This window comes from Schistocerca nitens, chromosome 6 (assembly GCF_023898315.1).
Source record: "Schistocerca nitens isolate TAMUIC-IGC-003100 chromosome 6, iqSchNite1.1, whole genome shotgun sequence".
Classification (NCBI taxonomy): domain Eukaryota; kingdom Metazoa; phylum Arthropoda; class Insecta; order Orthoptera; family Acrididae; genus Schistocerca; species Schistocerca nitens.
The window spans coordinates 687989312-688011449 of NC_064619.1; the positions used below are offsets into that span (position 1 = coordinate 687989312).

The 22138-nt window shown below is 45.8% G+C and overlaps 1 protein-coding gene across 1 annotated transcript in view; it reads right to left on the reverse strand.

Annotated features, from left to right (window-relative positions):
* The window catches only part of LOC126262527 (uncharacterized), a 50974-nt gene extending 29093 nt beyond the window's left edge, over positions 1–21881 (reverse strand). The window contains exon 1 of the mRNA XM_049959200.1: positions 21851–21881. Within this exon, the coding sequence (XP_049815157.1) occupies positions 21851–21856 (6 nt within the window). The 5' untranslated portion in view covers positions 21857–21881. The remainder of the gene's footprint in view (positions 1–21850) is intronic.
* Positions 21882–22138: the final 257 nt, after the last annotated feature.

Consider the following 22138-nt stretch of genomic DNA (forward strand, 5'->3'; position numbering starts at 1 on the left):
TCCGTAATCGCCAGAATATGTAAGGTAGTATTGTCGGATTATATATATATATATATTGTTGCGACAAGAAGAAACCACAGCTTTTTCATCCAGACACGAAGTCTTTGATTACGTAGCATCTTCATTATCAAATTTGCGCTCTTGTGCCCAGTCACGCCTACTTGAAAATTTAATAATTCTGCTTCGATTTCCAGAAACCGTCACAAGCCTTTCTGCAACAGCTTTCTCTGTGACAGAAACACCTGCAAGCTATATCAGCACCTTTAGTTAGGCACACAATTAAATATTAAAGTGACAGACGAGGGCTCATATAAAAGAACATTTATCTGCATCAGGAAACATTTAGCACGACAGTTCTATTATTCTTTTTATTTATTCATTTTTTAAATTCGATTGTACAATGGCCTCAGTCTCAATTTTTTATTGTTTTTTGTCGTAGTTTACGCTCGGCGCAGGTGAGTGATAATTGGTACTCCTAAGGCTGCTCGGTCTGTGTTGTAGTGCCAGCAATCGTTTTGCGTACTGTGACCACGACAGTTCGAAGCTCTACAGTGAAGACACTTATGTCCCACTGTGACGTCAGCTGTGAACGGTACCACTAACGCCATCTCCTAAAGCAGGAGGCGACGGGGCAAGCCGTTCACTTCCTCTGACCCCATAAGGACCTCCGGTAGCAGGCCTACTTTACACAAAGCGTTATACGTGACTGCATGAAACGACTAGGGGTCACAGAGAACTCTGCGACAGGCGTATGCATCGGGTGTTCCCTGCAATCCAATCGCCTGATCCATATGAGCATTAAACTGCCTGATTAGCTTCCAAAAGATCTTTCTCTCTTTGGAGACAGTCTTAAAGTTTTCTTGTTGAAAATCACTCCATGCTGTTTCCGGAACAGCTTGCAAAAATGTAACAGGACATAGAAGATTCGCCACTGAACACTTTGAGGCAGCGAACCTGGTGTCAGAGGAGCCTGCTTAAGCAGATACGGATGTAAACTTGTCTATCGCTTTGTCTACCATTACTGTTTTCCACCTTATTTACAACGACCATGGCTGTGGCCGACCGGTTCTAGGCGCTTCAGTCCGGAACCGCGCTGTTGCTACGGTCGCAGGTTCGAATCCAGCCTCGGGCATGGATGTGTGTGATGTCCTTAGGTTAGTTAGGTTTAAGTAGGTCTAAGTCTAGGGGACTGATGACCTCAGATGTTAAGTCCCATAGTGCTTAGAGCCATTTGAACCATTTTTTGAACAACGACAATGCGTGGAAATTTACTCGTACTGTGCTGTTTATTTGCATGTACATTCTTTATTTCCTGCAAGGAAACAAGGAGGACAAGCCTGATTACCAGGAAATCATGGTGCATCTTTTGTTTACTTTGTCTATAAGGTGGCTCTGTTGTATTTAAATTGATCCATGACAGAATGTGCTACGAATTAACGACAGAAACATTCATTACTCAGTGCTGTTCAGAGACATACAGTACAATACAGTGCCGGTACAGTATTTCCTGGCCGCTGGATTGGAAGGGGAGATCCTATTCCATGACCTGCGAGGTCACCTGACTTGAATTCCCTTGATTGTTTCCTATAGTTATACCCAAAATCACTTGTGTATGAGACCCCAGTGGATACGGAGATTGAAAGTTGCCGGAATTGTAGCTGCCTGTGATGTGTTTATAAACACAGCAGGGATATTTGTCAGGATGCGTCAGAAACTTGTTCACCGATATCATGCTTGCATTGAGATTGATGACCGTCAGTTTCAGAACACTTTGTACGATACAGTACAAATGGTACGTTCGCTGTGTCAATGATGGCTTTCACATTTAACTAATGTAAATAAAAAAGTACGCAGTAATGTGGTTTTTTTGCTATTATCTCCTTGACGGGCTTCTCCGACCCTAGTTTCGCCACCTCAAAGTGTTCAGTGGCGCATCCTTTATGTCCTGTTAAATTTTTGCACTCTCTTACGGAAACACCAAGTAAATGGGGTGTGGCGTCGAACTTTATCAATTCAAATTACTTTCGACTCGTTGAAGAAATTTATAATCTGCCTTCGGCTAACGCGTATTGTTGTAAGTCTACTTCAGCAAGAGGACAAGTGGATACTACAAGACGGACACAGGTCATTAGTAATTTATTAAAACATGGTAAATACGTAACTTTGGAAACAAGTAAACTGCACACAGATGACATGAAGCTGTTGACGCTCACACTTATAACGTTTAGCAATTCTATAATATGAATACGTGGCCTCCGTTCTTTCGGACATGTCCGAGAGAACAGACACCACGCATTCATTTAATTGACTCGTCTAGGCAGACAATGGATCCGCCTTCTTCATTGCGGATGCACAAGTACGTCCGATCTCCTACGGGAATCTCAGAGTAGCGCGCACCGAGCACATGGATATAGTCTACGGATAGGTGGCTCTAGGTGAGAACATGGGTCGACCTAGAGGTATGCCGAGATAATCTGCGCAGGTGCGATAACACTGTGTCCCGGAGGGCACGGTGATTAACGCACCTGCCTAGTAAGCAGGAGATCGCGGGTTCGAATCCCGATCCGGTACACATTTTCACTCATCGCCGCTGATGCAGCCGACATCAGCAATGCCTTTACTTTCTCCCCCCGCTCCCTTCCCCACCTTCAGTTTCCATATAATTTAGCAATTCATTACAGAATGTCAGTTTCAAGCCGTCCGCGGTGGCCGAGCGGTTCTAGGCACATCAGTCCGGAACCGAGCGACTGCTACGGTCGCAGGTTCGAATCCTGCCTCTGGCATGGATGTGTGTGATGTCCTTAGGTTAGTTAGGCTTAAGTAGTCCTAAGTTCTAGGGGACTGATGACCTCAGATGTTACGTTCCATAGTGCTTAGAGCCATTTTTTGTGTTTCACATCAGAGTCTAATTGACTTTAACATGACACAATGTTCAGTGTAAGTGTTGCAGGCCGATCCGTACTACGGCGATACCGTCGTCGCAAGCTACGGTTACACCTGAACCCTGATTACATAGCCGGCCGGAGTGGCCGTGCGGTTCTAGGCGCTGCAGTCTGGAACCGAGCGCCCGCTACGGTCGCAGGTTCGAATCCTGCCTCGGGCATGGATGTGTGTGATGTCCTTAGGTTAGTTAGGTTTAATTAGTTCTAAGTTCTAGGCGACTGATGACCTCAGAAGTTAAGTCGCATAGTGCTCAGAGCCATTTCAACCTGATTACAGAGACGGTTGGATCAGCGGCACTGCACTCGGACATAAATACGTAATTTTCCGGCTGCGGCGGAGTAAGGCCTAAAGGCGTGTCGAAGCCGATGTCTCCGTTTCGTTGTTGCGTCTGTCTTTACTTGTGGTGCGGTCTTGAGGTACCAACCTATACGTGAGACCTCATTCTGCTGACGACACCACAGATATTTTTTTTAAATTGCCGCCGGAGTAACATAGTTGGACGAGATTAACTCGGTTATATAAACATACACAGCAGGAGGACATGTGCTGTTGGTGCGATACTGTACCGCGTCTTCGACAACTAACCAAGACACGGTAGTCTGACAGAAATATGGAAACGCCAAGTGCTGAGCTCACAACCACAAAATGTTTAAAATATCACTAAACACAAACACTTTACGTGCCTTATACGGTGTGGAAACCCGTTACCGTTCAAAATAGCTCCCAAGTGTCTCGCACTGGATAAACACAGATACTGTTTGGTTTTCAAGGTCATCTTTTAGCATTCTTTCTGCAAAATAGTGGCTAGTTCAGGTAATGATATTGGAGGTGGGCAGGGAACATGCGCAATTCTCACCAAAGCAGCCGGCCGCGGTGGTCTAGCGGTTCTGGCGCTGCAGTCCGGAACCGCGGGACTGCTACGGTCGCAGGTTCGAATCCTGCCTCGGGCATGGGTGTGTGTGATGTCCTTAGGTTAGTTAGGTTTAAGTAGTTCTAAGTTCTAGGGGACTTATGACCTAAGATGTTGAGTCCCATAGTGCTCAGAGCCATTTGAACCATTTTCTCACCAAAGCAGACCACAAACGCTCAGTAAACCTATGTGGGGGCCAGGGTAGATGCGAAAGTTCACCTTCCTGCTCACAAAACCAGTCCTGGACGATACGAACAGGGGTTTTGTCGTTTTGGAACACAGCCTCACCACTGGAGAACAAATATCGTACCACAGGATCATGCAAACTGGTCACTTAATCTCTGTCAGTAATGCGACCTTGCGGCCCATGAAACACCACGATATGGCTGCCCAAATCCCCACTGAACACCAGCTATGTTTCATTTTGGGAACGCAAATCGGCCAGGAGGTGAAAGCCGTGTATAGCAAGTTTCATCCGACCAAATGATATTCTTCCATTGCTCCGTAGACCAGGTGTTATGGCTTGGACACGACGTTTTCCTGTCACTAACGTTTGAGTCACAAATGTGTGATTTTGGAACTTGACCTCGCCCTGCAGGGGTCCTCGGCTTCTGTAGCTTCCTTCGTACTGTTTTGGTGCTGACAGCATTCGCGAGTGCGACTTTCGGTTGTGCAGGGAGTTATACAGCTATCGTCCTCTTAGTCTTCGTCACAATCCTCTTCAATGATCGTCTGCGACGATTAGTCAATACATATTTTCGTGCGCGTTGTGACTTAGTGGATGATGTTTTTCCGCTTTACCTATGCAGGATATAAATCTTCGATACTGCGCCTCTTTAAACAGCAAACACTTCGGCTACCTTGGTTGAGGAAGCTTCCACATGTACGAGTACCATGAATTTGCCCACTTTCAAAGTCACTCAGCTCCGACATAATGCACTCACTACTGCACAGAACACGGCGACAGAAACTTGCGACGTGCTGAGGACACTGCACAGGTGGCATTCGTGGTGAAGTTCTACAGCGCAATCAGAAGGTTTGGCTACCACCTGTATTTACGCGTCTGTTCGAGAATACACTTCTTGCTGTGTTTCCATATTTCTGTCCAGCCCCTGTACTGTATGGAGTATATGTAAGTGATTGGAAGAATCTGTGACTAACAAAAACCAGTACATCGCACTGGAGTGCGGTGGTGCTATGTCCAGGAAACTACAGTCGCTGGATGATCGTGAGGAACGGGAGGAAGACTTGGACAACATTTCCGCTTGCTGTAATAGATGTCAGCTCTATTTAAATGTGGAATAATACAAGAAATGCTTATAACAAAAAAAAGATCGTATTCGATTACGAGGTTATTGGTCACATCTTAGGCACATCACATAAGTATTTAGAGTTAATGCTAAGAAGCGATATGAAACGGGACACTTAACCAAAACCAGTAGTAGTGAAGGCGAATAGAAGACACAGATTTGCTGGAATGTTTCTTGGGAAAGTGGAGTGCATCTTAAAAGGAGATTACATACAAGACATTGGTGCTGCGAACTTCGGTGTACTGAGCCTGTAGTCGTTATCAAGTACAATGACAGGATACATCGTCAGAATTCAGAAATGCTGTGCTATTATCGTTACAGGACGGTGTAGCCCTTGTTCGACTGCAACAGAGATGCTCGGAGAAACTGCATGTGAGTCCTTGGAAGAAAGACGACGAACAACTTGTGAAAGTATAGCTCGGATCCGTAAATGAGCGATCGTGGAATAGAAAAGCAACTGAAACTGCTGGGCCGGATGCCTAGAGGTTGTGCAGAGATTATGCGAAAGAGCGTGCACCTTTTCTAGCAGTTCTTAACTGTAGGTGGCTGGAGCAGTGAAGGTTGCTTAGCGACTGGAAAAAAGCGCAGGTCATTCCTGTTTTGAAGAACGCCCGTCAGACAGGCACGCATAATTATAGATCGCTGACTTCAAGGTCTTTCAGAATTATGAAATACACTCCTGGAAATGGAAAAAAGAACACATTGACACCGGTGTGTCAGACCCACCATACTTGCTCCGGACACTGCGAGAGGGCGGTACAAGCAATGATCACACGCACGGCACAGCGGACACACCAGGAACCGCGGTGTTGGCCGTCGAATGGCGCTAGCTGCGCAGCATTTGTGCACCGCCGCCGTCAGTGTCAGCCAGTTTGCCGTGGCATACGGAGCTCCATCGCAGTCTTTAACACTGGTAGCATGCCGCGACAGCGTGGACGTGAACCGTATGTGCAGTTGACGGACTTTGAGCGAGGGCGTATAGTGGGCATGCGGGAGGCCGGGTGGACGTACCGCCGAATTGCTCAACACGTGGGGCGTGAGATCTCCACAGTACATCGATGTTGTCGCCAGTGGTCCGCGGAAGGTGCACGTGCCCGTCGACCTGGGACCGGACCGCAGCGACGCACGGATGCACGCCAAGACCGTAGGATCCTACGCAGTGCCGTAGGGGACCGCACCGCCACTTCCCAGCAAATTAGGGACACTGTTGCTCCTGGGGTATCGGAGAGGACCATTCGCAACCGTCTCCATGAAGCTGGGCTACGGTCCCGCACACCGTTAGGCCGTCTTCCGCTCACGCCCCAACATCGTGCAGCCCGCCTCCAGTGGTGTCGCGACAGGCGTGAATGGAGGGACGAATGGAGACGTGTCGTCTTCAGCGATGAGAGTCGCTTCTGCCTTGGTGCCAATGATGGTCGTATGCGTGTTTGGCGCCGTGCAGGTGAGCGCCACAATCAGGACTGCATACGACCGAGGCACACAGGGCCAACACCCGGCATCATGGTGTGGGGAGCGATCTCCTACACTGGCCGTACACCACTGGTGATCGTCGAGGGGACACTGAATAGTGCACGGTACATCCAAACCGTCATCGAACCCATCGTTCTACCATTCCTACACCGGCAAGGGAACTTGCTGTTCCAACAGGACAATGCACGTCCGCATGTATCCCGTGCCACCCAACGTGCTCTAGAAGGTGTACGTCAACTACCCTGGCCAGCAAGATCTCCGGATCTGTCCCCCATTGAGCATGTTTGGGACTGGATGAAGCGTCGTCTCACGCGGTCTGCACGTCCAGCACGAACGCTGGTCCAACTGAGGCGCCAGGTGGAAATGGCATGGCAAGCCGTTCCACAGGACTACATCCAGCATCTCTACGATCGTCTCCATGGGAGAATAGCAGCCTGCATTGCTGCGAAAGGTGGATATACACTGTACTAGTGCCGACATTGTGCATGCTCTGTTGCCTGTGTCTATGTGCCTGTGGTTCTGTCAGTGTGATCATGTGATGTATCTGACCCCAGGAATGTGTCAATAAAGTTTCCCCTTCCTGGGACAATGAATTCACGGTGTTCTTATTTCAATTTCCAGGAGTGTATGTTTTATAGTCGTGCATTATGATATTCGTGGAGAATGGGTATCTCCTCTGAAAACATCAACGAGAATCCGCAAACAGTGGTCTTGCGGAACTCAGCTGACTCTGTTCCTCCACGAGATCCATATCGCCGTGGACATCGTTGTCCACGTGGCGGGCCGCGCGTGGTAGCCGCGCGGTCTCAGGACGTCCTGTAACGGCTCCCCCCGTCGGAAGTTCGAGTCCTTCCTCGGGCATAGGCGTGTGTGTTGTCCTTCCTAGCGTAAGTTAGTTTAAGTTAGATTAAGTAGTGTGTAAGCTCAGGGACCGATGACCTTAGCAGTTTGGTCCCATACGATATTACCACAAATTTCCAACTTTTCCAGGGTGCGGCCGTGTTCCTCGCCTTTAGGAAGGCATTCCGTACTGTTCCAAACTGTATTTTAGTGAGCTAAATTACAGATTTCCCAATACGGGAGCAGATATTCGCTGGACTCAGGACTTTCTTCCATGCAGAACTCAACAAGTCAGTCTTAAAGGGACAGACTCCATAAATATAGTGTCAGACATAAAAATAAAAAAAGAAAAAAAAAAAGAAACGCACCACGAAAGACTTATCCGAATAGGACGGAAATCGGTACATGTAATATGCATATGCACACAAAAGAATGATTACAATTTCAGAAAAACTGAATGATTTATTCAAGAGGAAGGGTTCCGCAATCTGAGCAAGTGAATAACGCATTGATCCACGTCACGGACTTATGCAATCAGTTATTCGGCTTGACACTGACGGAGTTATTGGACGTCCTCGTGAGCGATATCATGCCACATTTTACCCAATTGGCGCGTTACATCGTCTAAATCTCGAGGTGCTTGGAGGGCCCTGTCCATAAATCTCCAAGCGTTCTTAATTGGGGACAGATCTGCCGACTGTGGTGGCCAAGGTAGGGTTTGGAAAGCACGAAGACAACTAGTAGAAAGTTTTTGTTTCTCCAGCCAATTGACTGATGGTCCGCGAGACTTCAGACGTTAACTGCGCAATAAAATAAAACACCTACAGCCGTCGCTTTGATATTATTTTATTATATTGCAACCAATTACCGACCCGATACACCACCTTCAGGCATTCAGATTGTGTACTAAATCACCGAAACTGGTTGCAACATAATAAATACCATTAAAACCATGGCTGTAGGTGTTTCATTTTATTACGTTAAGTAGTAGAATCTCTCGCCGTGTGCGGGAGGGAATTATCTTGCTAAAATGTAAGCCCAGGATGGCTTGCCACGAAGTACACCAAGACGGGGAGTAGAATATCGTCGTCGTACCGCTATGCGGTAACGGTGACGCCGATGACAACCAACGTTCCATTTATAAAACTCTTTCTTTTGAGTAAATCATCTAGTTTTTCTGAAATTGTAATCATTAGTTTGTCTGTACCTGTACATCACATCTACCGACTTCCATCTCTTTCTCATAATTCCTTCGTGGTGAGTCCTTTTCTTTTTTGTTTGTTTTTCTTTTTCCTAGAGTGTATAGAGCTACGAGTGTACGAGTAACTAAAAGGAGTGTTGTAGGGCCACCACTATTTTATAGTAACGCTCTACTTGACAGTGGCCGAGTCTCTTTGAGTCTATTCGAGGACGATATCGTTGTCTATACTAGAGGAATATTAGCACGTGAGAAGACTATAGTGAGAAACAGTAAGACTTGCATGGGACTGACGAGTGGTGCATGGCCTGGCAGACGACCCTGCAAAGTGTTGCGCATAAAGAGGCGAGGAGATACACTACACTTCTATTATGCTATAGGCGACAAATCACTCTAAAATCTGTGCAACAACCACATAAAAAACAAAAAAACTTCCTCCGTACAGGCCTTCGAGGCTCAAGGTACCGACCGACCGCCGAGTCATCCTCAGCGACAGGCGTCACTGGATGTTGATATGGAGGTTGCATGTGGTCAGCATACCGCTCTCCCGGTCGTTTGTCCGTTTTCGTGACCAGAGCCGCTACTTCTCGCCAACAGCGCTCCGAAGACCCGGCCGGCCACCCCTCCAAATGCCAGCCAAGCCTGACAGCATTTAACTTCGGTGATCTGACAGGAAGCAGTGTTGCCACTGCGGCAACGCCGTTGGCAACCACATAAAACATAGGAAAAGCAGACGCCAAGCTGAGATTCATTGGGCAGAATCTTACGGAAACGCCGGCCGGTGTGGCCGAGCGGTTCTAGGCGCTTCAGTCTGGAACCGCGCGACCGCTACGGTCCTGCCGCGGGCATGGATGTGTGTGATGTAGTTAGGTTATTTAGGTTTAGGTAGTTCTAAGTTCTAGGGTACTGATGACCTTAGATGTTAAGTCCCATAGTGCTCAGAGCCATTTGAACCATTACGGAAACGGAATTCGTCCACGAAAGAAATGGCTTTTAAAATACTCGTTCAACTGATTCTTGAGTACTGTTCACCTGTCTGGGACAGTTACCAGGTTGGCCTAATACAAGAGATAGACGAGATTCACAGATGAGCGGCGCCTTTAGTCACGGCATCGTTTAGCAACTCGGTGCGAGACCGTTAAGGAGGTGCTCAGTGGGAGACGGTACAAGAGACGAGTTACGTACCACCAAACCGTTTTCTGCTGAAAGCGGGAGAGCATACATTACAAGAGGAGTCGGCCAAGATTTTTCTTTCCCCCACATACGTTTCGCGAAGTGATCACGAAGAGAAAATTTGATGTCATACGCAGCTTTACCGCTCATCATTTTTCCTACGCCATTCGCGAATAGACCAGGAATGAGTGGAAAAGAAAGTGGTAGCAGAAGTACCCTCCGCCATGCTCCTTCAGCTGGCTTGCAGAGTAGATGTGTAGATGTCGACCCATAAACTCTCTTGGGTACATATGGAGTGTCTATATTGGAGGAAAATTCAGAGAGTATTCTACTTCTACTCTGTACACGCGCTTTGGGATGGTGAGGATATGGTAACAGAGATTATGTCATGTGCAGAGGCGCGTACGCAGTAGTTTTTCCCTCGCGTAAGTGAATGGAATAGGACATAAAAGCGATAAACTAAGCAATACAGTTTGCAATAATTTACATAGTGTAATTGTACACGTTGTTGTTTAGTCCAGAGACTGGTTTAATGCAGCTTTCCATGGTACTCTACCCTATGCAAGCTTCTTCATCTCCCAGTACCTGCTGCAACCTATAGACATCCTTCTGAATCCGTTTAGTGTATTCATCTCTTGTTCTCCCTCTACGATTTGTGCCCTCCACGCTGCCTTCCAATACTAAACTGGTGATCCCTCGATGCCTCAGAATATGTCCTACCAACCGATACCTTCTTCTAGTCAAGTTGTGCCACAAATTTCTCTTCTCCCCAATTCTATTCAATACCTCCTCATTAGTTATGTGATCTACCCATCTAATCTTCAGCATTCTTCTGTAGCACCACATTTCGAAAGCTTCTATTCTCTTCTTGTCCAAACTGGTTATCGTCCATGTTACATTTCCATACATGGTTACACTCCATACAAATACTTTCAGACACTTCTTCCTGATACTTGAATCTACACTCGATGTTAACAAATTTCTCTTCTTCAGAAACGCTTTCCTTGTCATTGGCAGTCTACATTTTATATCCTCTCTACTTCGACCATCATCAGTTATTTTACTCCCTAAATAGCAAAACTCCTTTACTACTTTAAGTGTCTCATTTCCTAATCTAATCCCCTCAGCATCACCCCATTTTATTTGACTACATTCCATTATCCTCGTTTTGCTTTTGTTGATGTTCATCTTATATCCTCCTTTCAAGACACTGTCCATTCCGTTCAACTGCTCTTCCAAGTCCTTTGCTGTCTCTGACAGAACTAGAATGTCATCGGCGAACCTCAAAGTTTTTACTTCTTCTCCATGAATTTTAATACCTACTCCGAATTTTTCTTTTGTTTCCTTTACTGCTTGCTCAATATACAGATTGAATAACATCGGGGAGAGGCTACAACCCTGTCTCACTCCCTTCCCAACCACTGCTTCCCTTTGATGCTCCTCGACTCTTATAACTGCCATCTGGTTTCTGTACAAATTGTAAATAGCCTTTCGCTCCCTGTATTTTACCCCTGCCACCTTCAGAAGTTGAAAGAGAGTATTCTAGTCAACATATGTAGACGTATAGAAGGCAAGTTCAAGCTTGCTATTAGCAGAGCTGATGTATCCTCTCAGGTACCAAACGTTGAGTGCGATACTGAACAATGAAAGACAGTTTGTCCTTCCTGCCGGTACTGGCGACTCGGGCTGCTAGGCGGCGGCTAGCGGTAACTGCTGACGCCTCGCATCCATCTGCCAGCCTCCCGGCAGTCGTAATTGACTACTGTAGCTTGAAGCTATCGCATGTGTTTCCGTTCAAGGCAACGGCAACTGATAGGATAAACAGACTCGGCCGTGAAATTGCTCATCCGGCGTTTGTCGTTGGATAGACTTTTATGTAGCAGACTCAGCGGTAGCGGCCGGGGCCCACAGTAAATACGCCCCCCCCTCCCCCCCCCCCCTTCTGGCAACAAATTTGTGACGTCACACTACTTAGTTGTGTTGCCCAATATGCATCGCGAACGCTTGGCTACGTCCGGGGCCAGGCGGGAAACTAGTATGTCAAAGAAAAGGTACTCAAGAAAGTCCTTAACGGTGTCATATGTTTTCTATAGCGCGAGTGTATGTAAACGCGCAGCTGCGAAGTATTAAACTGGTTTGAAGCAGTAAATCACTCACAGCTGGAGACGGTCGCTGCAGTTCGTTTAAGACCTGCAGGCTCACGTGCGGTGTCGGGCGCCACAGTGCCCGTATATCTCACTGGTCCCGAGTAACAGCAGCAGCGTGACATCGCAGTACAAACAGCACTTTTGTTACCACGAACTTCCCCGGATGGGGCCTGCCGGCCAACAATGTCATACGCTCATTTCCATCACCATTCCCGCTTTGCCCCTGACATCTTCCCCTAGAAAGGATGCTGCAACATCTGTATCTACATACATACTTTGCGAACTACTGTGAAGTGCGTGGCGGAGGGTACTTCCCACTGAATTTCGTACGAGGAGAGTCGTAAAACTACCGAAGGCTAGTCAGCGTAGACTAGGGTAGTTGTCCCTCTGTTCTTGGCCAGTTATGACTACAATCGCGTTACCTGTGTGTTGCGTTATCTTATATCGATTGCTTTGTTCACATATGCGATCAGTGTCTTACTACATTCCTCTGGAAGACAGAAGCGGTGAACCGTCTAGAAATGAGAATGCATAAAGGACCACGAATCTACGGAACATTTTTGTTCTACATAGGTATACTCTTGCTGTTACTTAAAAACAAGCGGCATAATTGAAACTGTCAGTCCTTAACTCAGGTTCTGTTCGAAAATTGTAACTTTGTAACGTGAAGCAGATGGATGTTATAGTAAAAATTAATTTTAAGAAAAACATACAGATTTATCATATAGCGCTAGAAAACGCAATTTCCTCCACAGAAAGGTAAAATTAAAAAAAAAAAAAAAAAAAGGAACGCTAAACAAAAACGTGTCGAACTCCGCTTCAGTATTTCATCAAGTTTATATAAAACATGTTACTGTTATTCAACACTGTCGGACTTAGATGCAATAATAAGAAACTCTCGCCTTTCATCATGATGAAGAACATTCCGTTCAGTACAAAATAACAATAATTACATAGATTTTAAATGTTTGCACATGTTAACTGTATTTGCATCAAAAGTGGTTGTCTTGGTTACATGAGACTGCAGATTATATTTTTTAGTGATGTAAAATACACCATGGTCTAACGCTGAACCATGTTCGGTTCTAGTTATGGGAAAACCAAAGAAACAAGCGAACAAAAAGCAAAGAGAAGCTGTCGGCTCCCACTTTTTCTGGCATACGGTCGTTTTCCTTTCACGACCAATGCTGCCAACTACTACCGGTAATTGAACAATTTACTACGTCATTCATGTACTGTACTAAAACTACCGAACCGCGCTTTGATAGAGTGCAACTCTACCTATGACGAGTTCTCCCCGTTCCAATCGCGTATAGAACTGTGGAATAGCGGCTGTTTGAACGCCTCTGCGCGTTGTAATCAGCTGAATACTGTCACCGATACGTCGGGATTGAACAATGTCTCTAAATTCTCCACTTAATACTGATTGTAGAAAAATTATGCAGCAGGTTGTAACAACTACATCTACATTGTGCAGGCCACCTTACGGTGCGTGGCGGAGCACACTTCCGGTGCCACACTACCTGTTTTACCTTTTCTATTCCATTCGTGAAGCTCTGTATTAGCTCCAATTTCTCGGATCTTCTGATTGTGGTCATTTGGCGAGACGTACGTATGTGAGTGGAAGTAATTTGTTTCCAGAGTCTTCCAGGAACGCACCCTCTCGGAATGACAGTGGTAAACCGCTCTGTGACGCACCACGCCTCTCTTGCAGCGTCTGCTGCCGTAGTCTGTCGAATATCTCCAAAACAATCTCGCACCGACTAAACGATCTTGTGGCGAAACGCGACGCTCTTGTATCTCGTCTCTATTAACCCAGCCAGGTAACCGTCTCAGACTGAGAAACATCACTCATGACTCAGTCGAACAACTGTTCTCTAAGTTGTTCTCTAAGTCGCTTAATTCCCGTGTGACTCACATTTCCCTTCATTCTTCCAAGAATCACGGTGCTTTTCCTGCTAACTGCTTTATGCGGGCATTGCCCTTTAGGTCGCACCTAATGATTACTCCTGTGGTATGAACGTTCAATCGACCGCGGTCCGTAAGAGATATCGCTGGACCCGCGAGTCGCGACTCTTGCTCGGGACGTCAACTAGGAATGTAGCATAGCCTTCAGCTGATAGGAAGCAACCTCTAACAATGCGCTTAGTCAAGTACGGCATAAGTAATGCCTCTTTAGATATGTTTGAAATTATATGTATGCAGCATATGAAGAAGCCTGTAAGACAAGTACAGTATATATTATTTTTTACCAACGACCACTAATTATTTCAGTCGTTGCAGATACAGACTATGCAGCCAGCTGCCAAACCTGCAATGTTTGTTTCTATTTAGCATTGGCCACCTGTCATCATAACAACTGACGACGAGAATCATAACAACTCCTTACAGCAGTTACTGTTTCCAGTGATTTGTGGTGATTAGTGTAATCATACAGTGCTCGATCTCTTCGTCTATTTATGCGCAATACGTTCCATTTATTTACGATCAAAGCGAACTGTCGGTTCCTGCACCTATCAGAGATTATATCTCCTGCTGGTCTACTTACAATTCGCTACTGTCTTCCTATGTTAGTCACTTGATACTGGTTCTTGTAACTTTGTTAGGTGGCATTTGCGACGTAATTGATGTCTAGCTTCAAGCGCCTGCTATTTCAGATTTTTCACGATTTCCCTGGCGTCATCCCGTGGGTCAAACAAATCTGTGAGGACTCGTTCTGCTCTTCTTTGTTTACGCTCAGTATGACCGCTGACAGAGGTCCATCAGCCCATCCAATCTGGCTGCGAATGGGCAGTTGGGCAGTAGTGGGCGGCAGGAGAGGGTGCGAAGAAATGGGTGAAAGGGGCCGGCGGACAGAAGTAGGAAGAGAAAATGATGTCAGAGCTAAAAAAAAAAAAGGACTCGAACTTGTACAGAGAGCGAGAGCAAACGAAGATTGTTTATTGGTTTACCAGTCACTCAACCGGTCTAAACCTTGCAAACATTAAGAGCACCCAACGAAATAAAAAGAACTGCACTTACTCATGAGTTTCGTTAGAGATAGAACACATCCGTTGCGACGTTCGAACGAACCATTCCAGCGCAGATGTTAAGTGACTTACTGCAATATCTCAAATGTGTGTTGCAACGGTCCAGTCATCCCCACCCGCCCCTCAAATGGAAATCCTACAAGCGGTAGACAGTGATGACTCAAACATTAATAATTAAAAATCAAGACAACGTTGTGAAACTGAATTATTATCCATAAAGTACACGTATAGTTACTACCGAGTACTTAGTATCGAGAAATGCCAAATTCAATATGTACGGGCTCGAACATAAAAAACTACTATTTATATAAGCCACAACCTTTGTGTGATAACAACTAAAGTAAAGAGCAATAGCATTTATAACAACTCTCATCATAAGTTAGCTTCAAGTTCGTTAACTAAAATTCAATATTACGCAGGAAGAATATTGCGCTTTAATATAAAATTTTTCACGATAATGTAGTCACCAGCTAAAAAATGTTCCTATTGGAGCACAAAAAACGCGAATATGTTCCTGTTTATTTAAAAAAATGGCTCTGAGCACAATGGGACTTAACATCTATGGTCATCAGTCCCCTAGAACTTAGAACTACTCAAACCTAACTAACCTAAGGACATCACACACATCCATGCCCGAGGCAGAGAAAATCCCTGACCCCGCCGGGAATCGAACCCGGAAACCCGGGCGTGGGAAGCGAGAACGCTACCGCACGACCACGAGCTGCGGACCTGTTTATTTAAAAGACACTGACTGAAAAGTAGGGCACCAGCTCTCTCATTCTACCTTCATCAGTACCTTTTAAAAATTTTGCCAATAATTTTGGCATGCACACATATTCGGTTTTCTTTAACAAGCGACTCACCTCAAACTCCCAAACGCTTCCCTATCTGTAACTCACTCACTCCCACTACTCCATCGCTGTAAGTCGCTGATACTCATTAACTCCCTCACATTCACTATCTCTTTGCGTCTCTCTGTCATTGCCTCCTGAATCACAGCCACAGTGCCCTTCGTTCTGTCCTACTTCTACAGTCTCCGTGTCACCACCTCCCTCTTGTTCTCTGTTACTACTAATATCTCGTTTCCTCCACACTACTGCTGCTGTCTCTTCTCACTGTCACTTCTCTCTTTTTGTCGTTGTCATTGCTATATACTCTGTTCTCATTATCACTAGCTCTCGCCCCCTTCCACTTTGTTTCTCTCTTTGTCTCTCCCCCCCCCCCCTGGCGATATCACCTTCGCTCCTATCCTAGCACTGTCCTGTCCCTGTAAACTATCTACCACTGCCCTCTCCCTCTCTCACACTGCCACTCGGCCATTGTCTCCATTGCTCTCTCTATAACACAACCATGAATGAGGCAGCTGGCACTCCACTTGCAGTCTTTAAAAAAAAAAAACGGGGACTTACTCATTTTTTCTGTGCTCTGACGGCGGTATTTCTTCACTGGCTTCGTTCTTTTCCCTGCACCAGCAATAAAACAAATGTAGTGGTCAATAAAATTTAGGTAGTTTACTTGTGAGAAACTGAAATAACGCAAAACTACTTTTAGGCCTCCGACCGCATTTTGCGTGCAAAAAAATTTAATATGTACTTCAGTACAACAACAAGGGGTTTCCAAATGATATCGGAGGCACTATACATCATATTTCTCTGCGCCAAGTTGCTCCATAAACTACGTTTTCGCCTCAAGCTTGTATTTTACGACTGCATGCAGAATAACTTTGGACCTCTTTCTCGAAAACGAATAAATACACTACTGGCCATTAAAATTACTACACCAACACGAAATGCAGATGATAAACGGGTATTTATTGGACAAATATATTATACTAGAACTGACATGTAATTACATTTTCACGCAATTTGGGTGCATAAAGCCTGAGAAATCAGACCCAGAACAACCACCTCTGGCCGTAATAACGGCCTTGATACGTCTGAGCATTGAGTCAAACAGAGCTTGGATGGCGTGTACAGGTACAGCTGGCCATGCAGCTTCAACACAATACCACAGTTCATCAAGAGTAGTGACTGGCGTATTGTGACGAGCCGGTTGCTCGGCCACCATTGACCAGACGTTTTCAGTTGGTGAGAGATCTGGAGAATGTGCTGGCCAGGGCAGCAGTCGAACATTTTCTGTATCCAGAAAGACCCGTACAGGACCTGCAACATGCGGTCGTGCATTATCCTGCTGAAATAAAGGGTTTCGCAGGGATCGAATGAAGGGTAGAGCCAAGGGTCGTAACACATCTGAAATGTAACGTCCACTGTTCAAAGTGCCGTCAAAGCGAAGAAGAGGTGACCGAGACGTGTAACCAATGGCACTCCATACAATCACGCCGGGTGATACGCCAGTATGGCGATGACGAATACACGCTTCCAGCGTGCGTTCACCGCGATGTCGCCAAACACGGATGTGACCATCATGATGCTGCAAACAGAATCTGGATTCATCCGAAAAAATGACGTTTCGCCATTCGTGCACCCAGGTCAGTCGATGAGTACACCATCGCAGGCGCTCCTGTCTGTGATGCAGCGTCAAGGGTAACCGCAGCCATGGTCTCCGAGCTGATAGTCCCTGCCGCTGCAAACGTCGTCGAACTGTTCGTGCAGACGGTTGTTGTCTTGCCAACGTCCCCATCTGTTGACTCAGAGATCGAGACGTGGCTGCACGATCCGTTACAGCCATGCGGATAAGATGCCTGTCATCTCGACTGGTAATGATACGAGGACGTTGGGATGCACCCCGGCGTTCCGTATTACCCTCCTGAACACACCGATTCCATATTCTGCTAACAGTCATTGGATCTCGACCAACGCGAGCAGCAATGTCGCGATACAATAAACCGCAATTGCGATAGGCTACAATCCGACCTTTATCAAAGTCGGAAACGTGATGGTACGCATTTCTCCTCCTTACACGAGGCACCACAACAACGTTTCACCAGGCAACGTCGGTCAACTGCTGTTTGTGTATGAGAAATCGGTTGGAAACTTTCCTCGTGTCAGCACGTTGTAGGTGTCGCCACCGGCGCCAACCTTGTGTGAATGCTCTGAAAAGCTAATCATTTGCATGTCACAGCATCTTCTTCCTGTCGGTTAAATTTCGCGTCTGTAGCACGTCATCTTCGTGGTGTAGTAATTTTAATGGCCAGTAGTGTATATCTATAAAAGTTTCAAGCTTGTTTGAGATCGGCATATTAAGAATACATCGTAAAAATAACACCCATTTGCTGTACATTGCCGATTCGGGTTCTGGTACCATAAAACATTTTTGAAAACAGGGAGATGGCTCTTCTAGATAAATGCCTAGACAATGTACCGTCAAATTTTGAGCAATTTTCTGTGATCATTTAATATGTTTTGTAGGGAGCACATTGTGCTCATGTGGGAGCGATCTAGATGCTTGTAACACAATAAACTGGGCAGGCCGGCGTGGCCGAGCGGTTCTAGGTGCTACAGTCTGGAGCCACGCGACCGCTATGGTCGCAGGTTCGAATCCTGCCTCGGGCATGGATGTGTGTGATGTCCTTAGGTTAGTTATGTTTAAGTAGTTCTACGTTCTATGGGACTGATGACCTCAGAAGTTAAGTCCTATAGTGCTCAGCGCCATTTGAACCATTTTTGAACACAATACACTGGAAGGCAAGATCGTAGGAATTCTTTTTATTCCATGATTACCGGTTTCGGCGAAAATAAATCCGCCATCATCGGATCTTAGGACACATACAGGTTACAACATCAAGGCAAACAATTGTGATATTACATTTATAAGCAACTATTAATATCACTATTATTTACCTTGATGTTGTAACCTGTATGTGTCCTAAGATCCGATGATGGCGGCTTTAGTTTCGCCGAAACCGGTATCATGGAATAAAAAGTATTCCTGCGAACTTGGCTGCCTGTTTATTGTTTTACAAGGTTATTTAATATTTTGATTTCATCTCGTAACGGATTTTACATGTGGAAGTCGTGTACCTATGAATCTCTGTATTCTGGAAAGAGATAAATATAACAAGAATATTTTCAAGGTTGTTCGATATTTGGATCTCAGCAATATACTGCAAAAAAGCTGTCTTGGAACACTCGGCTGGGTTTTGGTCCGGTGGTGACGGCGAAAAATAGAAAGAAAAAAGACATTTTGCCGGGTTTTCCGATGAACCACCCATGAACCAACGGTGCATCCATAAGTTCCATCAAGACCATCATAAACGACATTAAATCCAAAAAGAAGCAACCGATTTGCACCGTTTGCATATGCAGGGGGATGTTTGTAATATTCATACTTTTACTCTATATTATAGGATAGTTACAGGAACATGATCCTTCTGTTGGGTATACAAATCGTCCTTTGCCCCAGGCCTATCCGAAGCACCTGTCTCTACCTTTCTATCACCAATATAACTCGAGGGGCGAGAAGCGGTAAATCTCGTTTTTATGAGCGGCGTTTTGGAATATATCAGGTATTCATGATGTCGGATGCATGCTGAGAAACAACGTCTCATTTACGCAGCTGGCACAGCAAGTAGATTATAGGTAATATGTCATATAGATTTTAGAAGCATAAATAGCATAGAAGTGCACTGTACCGAATCAGCACGCACCTGAAACATAATCTTACAGTTAGCGTGTGGCTTCATCTTTTGAAAATTACACTATTGTAAAATGACGGTTACATGCGTAATGACATACTCATTTACAGCTGACGTTGTTTTCTTGGTCATCAGTACTAAAGTAGATTTAATGCAGCGCTCCATTACTGTAGCTTGTCGACTGTTTTCTCTTTTTCAACACACCTATCGCATCCCGTATCATCAAGGCCTTGCCTTATGTACTCGTATTTAGGTCTGTAATTACAATCTTTTCCATCTGCTATTCCTTTAATTATAGTTTGGAGCGTAATTAATACCGGCAAGAACGATAATTCGTAAACCTCTGCGATTTTAAAAATCTTTTTATATTGGTTTATTGTCCGGCACAATCATAGAATATGTCTCAAGTAAATTACCGATTTTGGTCGTCATCACATATTTTCAGATCATAACACGTAGCAGTAGATCATTTGCAAGCACATTGGAATAACCGCCTTTCCCACGCGGTTTTCTCAATGTGCTTTCAAGTGATCTACTGAATATTCGTATGATCTGACGATGGCTGGTGATGACCGAATTCTTTTGAAATTGTATGTGATTCTGTTGGACAATAAACAATTTAAAAATATTAGCGTATATTTCTCTAAAGTTGTAATGTTCTTTATTTTATTTTATTTTTTTATTTCATTGATTGACCGTATTTTATTTCATCGATTGCGGTGTAAATTTTTTTTTTCGTTTTTCGTTTTTTCACGCTACATATTGATACTCCTGCTGTTTCCTATGGCAATATGCTCCACGTTATGCACAGGGGGCATCGGATATTTGCTAACGGAGGTTACTGGCCGGTCCTAATCACACGACCGTTAGTTTACTTTAATTTGGGTACCGATTGTAATTGGCGTGCTGAGATCAAAAAAGTGTGAATTCCTATGGGACCAGACTGTTGAGTTCATCGGTCCCTAGACTTACGCAGTACTTAAACTAACTTACGCTAAGAAGAACACACACACCCATGCCCGAGTGAGGACTCGAACCTCCGGCGGGAGTGTACTGAGATCAAAAAGCGATCCATTAATATAGATAACTTTCAATGTGCCTAACTGACTTTCCGTCATATGTTTACCAGCTCTGTTACGCAGTTAACGACTTCAGCTGGAAACGCCGTGCTTAATGGGCAATGCAGCTCTTCTACTCAGTCGTTCAAGCCTCCGGGGCTGAGGAATTTTCCGCTCGTGGCGTGATCCAGCGCACACTGGCTGCGGAAACAGACGCCTCGCTCTCCCCTCCTTTCAGATAATCTACCGCTGCGCCTGGACACGTCGTAAACCCGCCAATTGGTAACCAGCCCACGGACAGCGTGGAATGATAATGCGGTACTTCGAGAACTAGCGAGCGTGCTTGGAAAAGTTAAGGGTCTCGATACGTGTGAAATGCACATGGAATATTACAGCTAATCTAGTCTTTGTAGACGGCCGGTCTGACCGAGCGGTTCTAGGCGCTTCAGTCTGGAATCGTGTTACCGCTACGGTCGCAGGTTCGAATCCTGCCTCGGCCATGGCTGCGTTTGATATCCTTAGGTTAGTTAGGTTTTAGTAGTTCTAAGTTCTAGGGGACTGATGACCTCAGATGTTAAGTCCCATAGTGCTCAGAGCCATTTGAACCATTTAGTCTTTGTAGACATGTTTAATACGGCCGATTGTAATTGACGTACTAAGATAAAAACGCGATCCTCTTAAACAGATAACTCACTGCACGCAGCTAACGACCCCAAGTATAGACAATGAACTTAAGTAAAGTTGCTGTTCTGCTGAAGCATTGAAGTCTCCGGGAACGAAAAATTTTGCACTTGCGACGTGCTCCAAGGCCCTTGGCAGAGGAAACAAGACGCTTCTCCCTCGTCTGAGGTTATCCTTTGCTGCGCTCGTATACACGTCGTAGGGCAGCCAGTTCAGCTCACGGGCAGCGTAGAATGATAATGCGGGACGTCGAGAAAGCAGCGAACGTGCTTAGGGAAGTTAAGGGTGAGAACACATCTGAAATGCACATCTAAACCGCACGCTCCGTGTTCTGAGCTAGACGCTGACGAACGTCTGCGAGGCACGTTCACGCTGGCGGAGCAAGTGAAAGCTAGTGCTGACTGTGTGACCTCCCGGTGCGAAAGGCCGTTCCCGATACCCGACTGGCGGCAACTCCCCCGCAGAGTGCGGCGCGGCACTTTAGCGTGTCCACTCACCTTCATGGTCCCGTTGCGGCGCCGAACGACGTGCAGTGTCGCGGCCGGCGGCGGCCGGTGCCTTATATAAGGTTGCCTCCCCCTCTCCCCCTCCCCCACCCTTCCTCTCCCACTGGCAGCTGACCATGCCCCTCCCCCGCCGCCTAGTCACTCAGTCGGCTCCGCGAACATTAACAAGGTCGATGCCGCCTCATTCAATGTTTTCCTGCGGAATAGCTGACGCCCCGTTTTCTGAAGAGAACTATCGCGGCTCCCTTTTAAATTTGCCTTAATACTCTTTGGCATTCC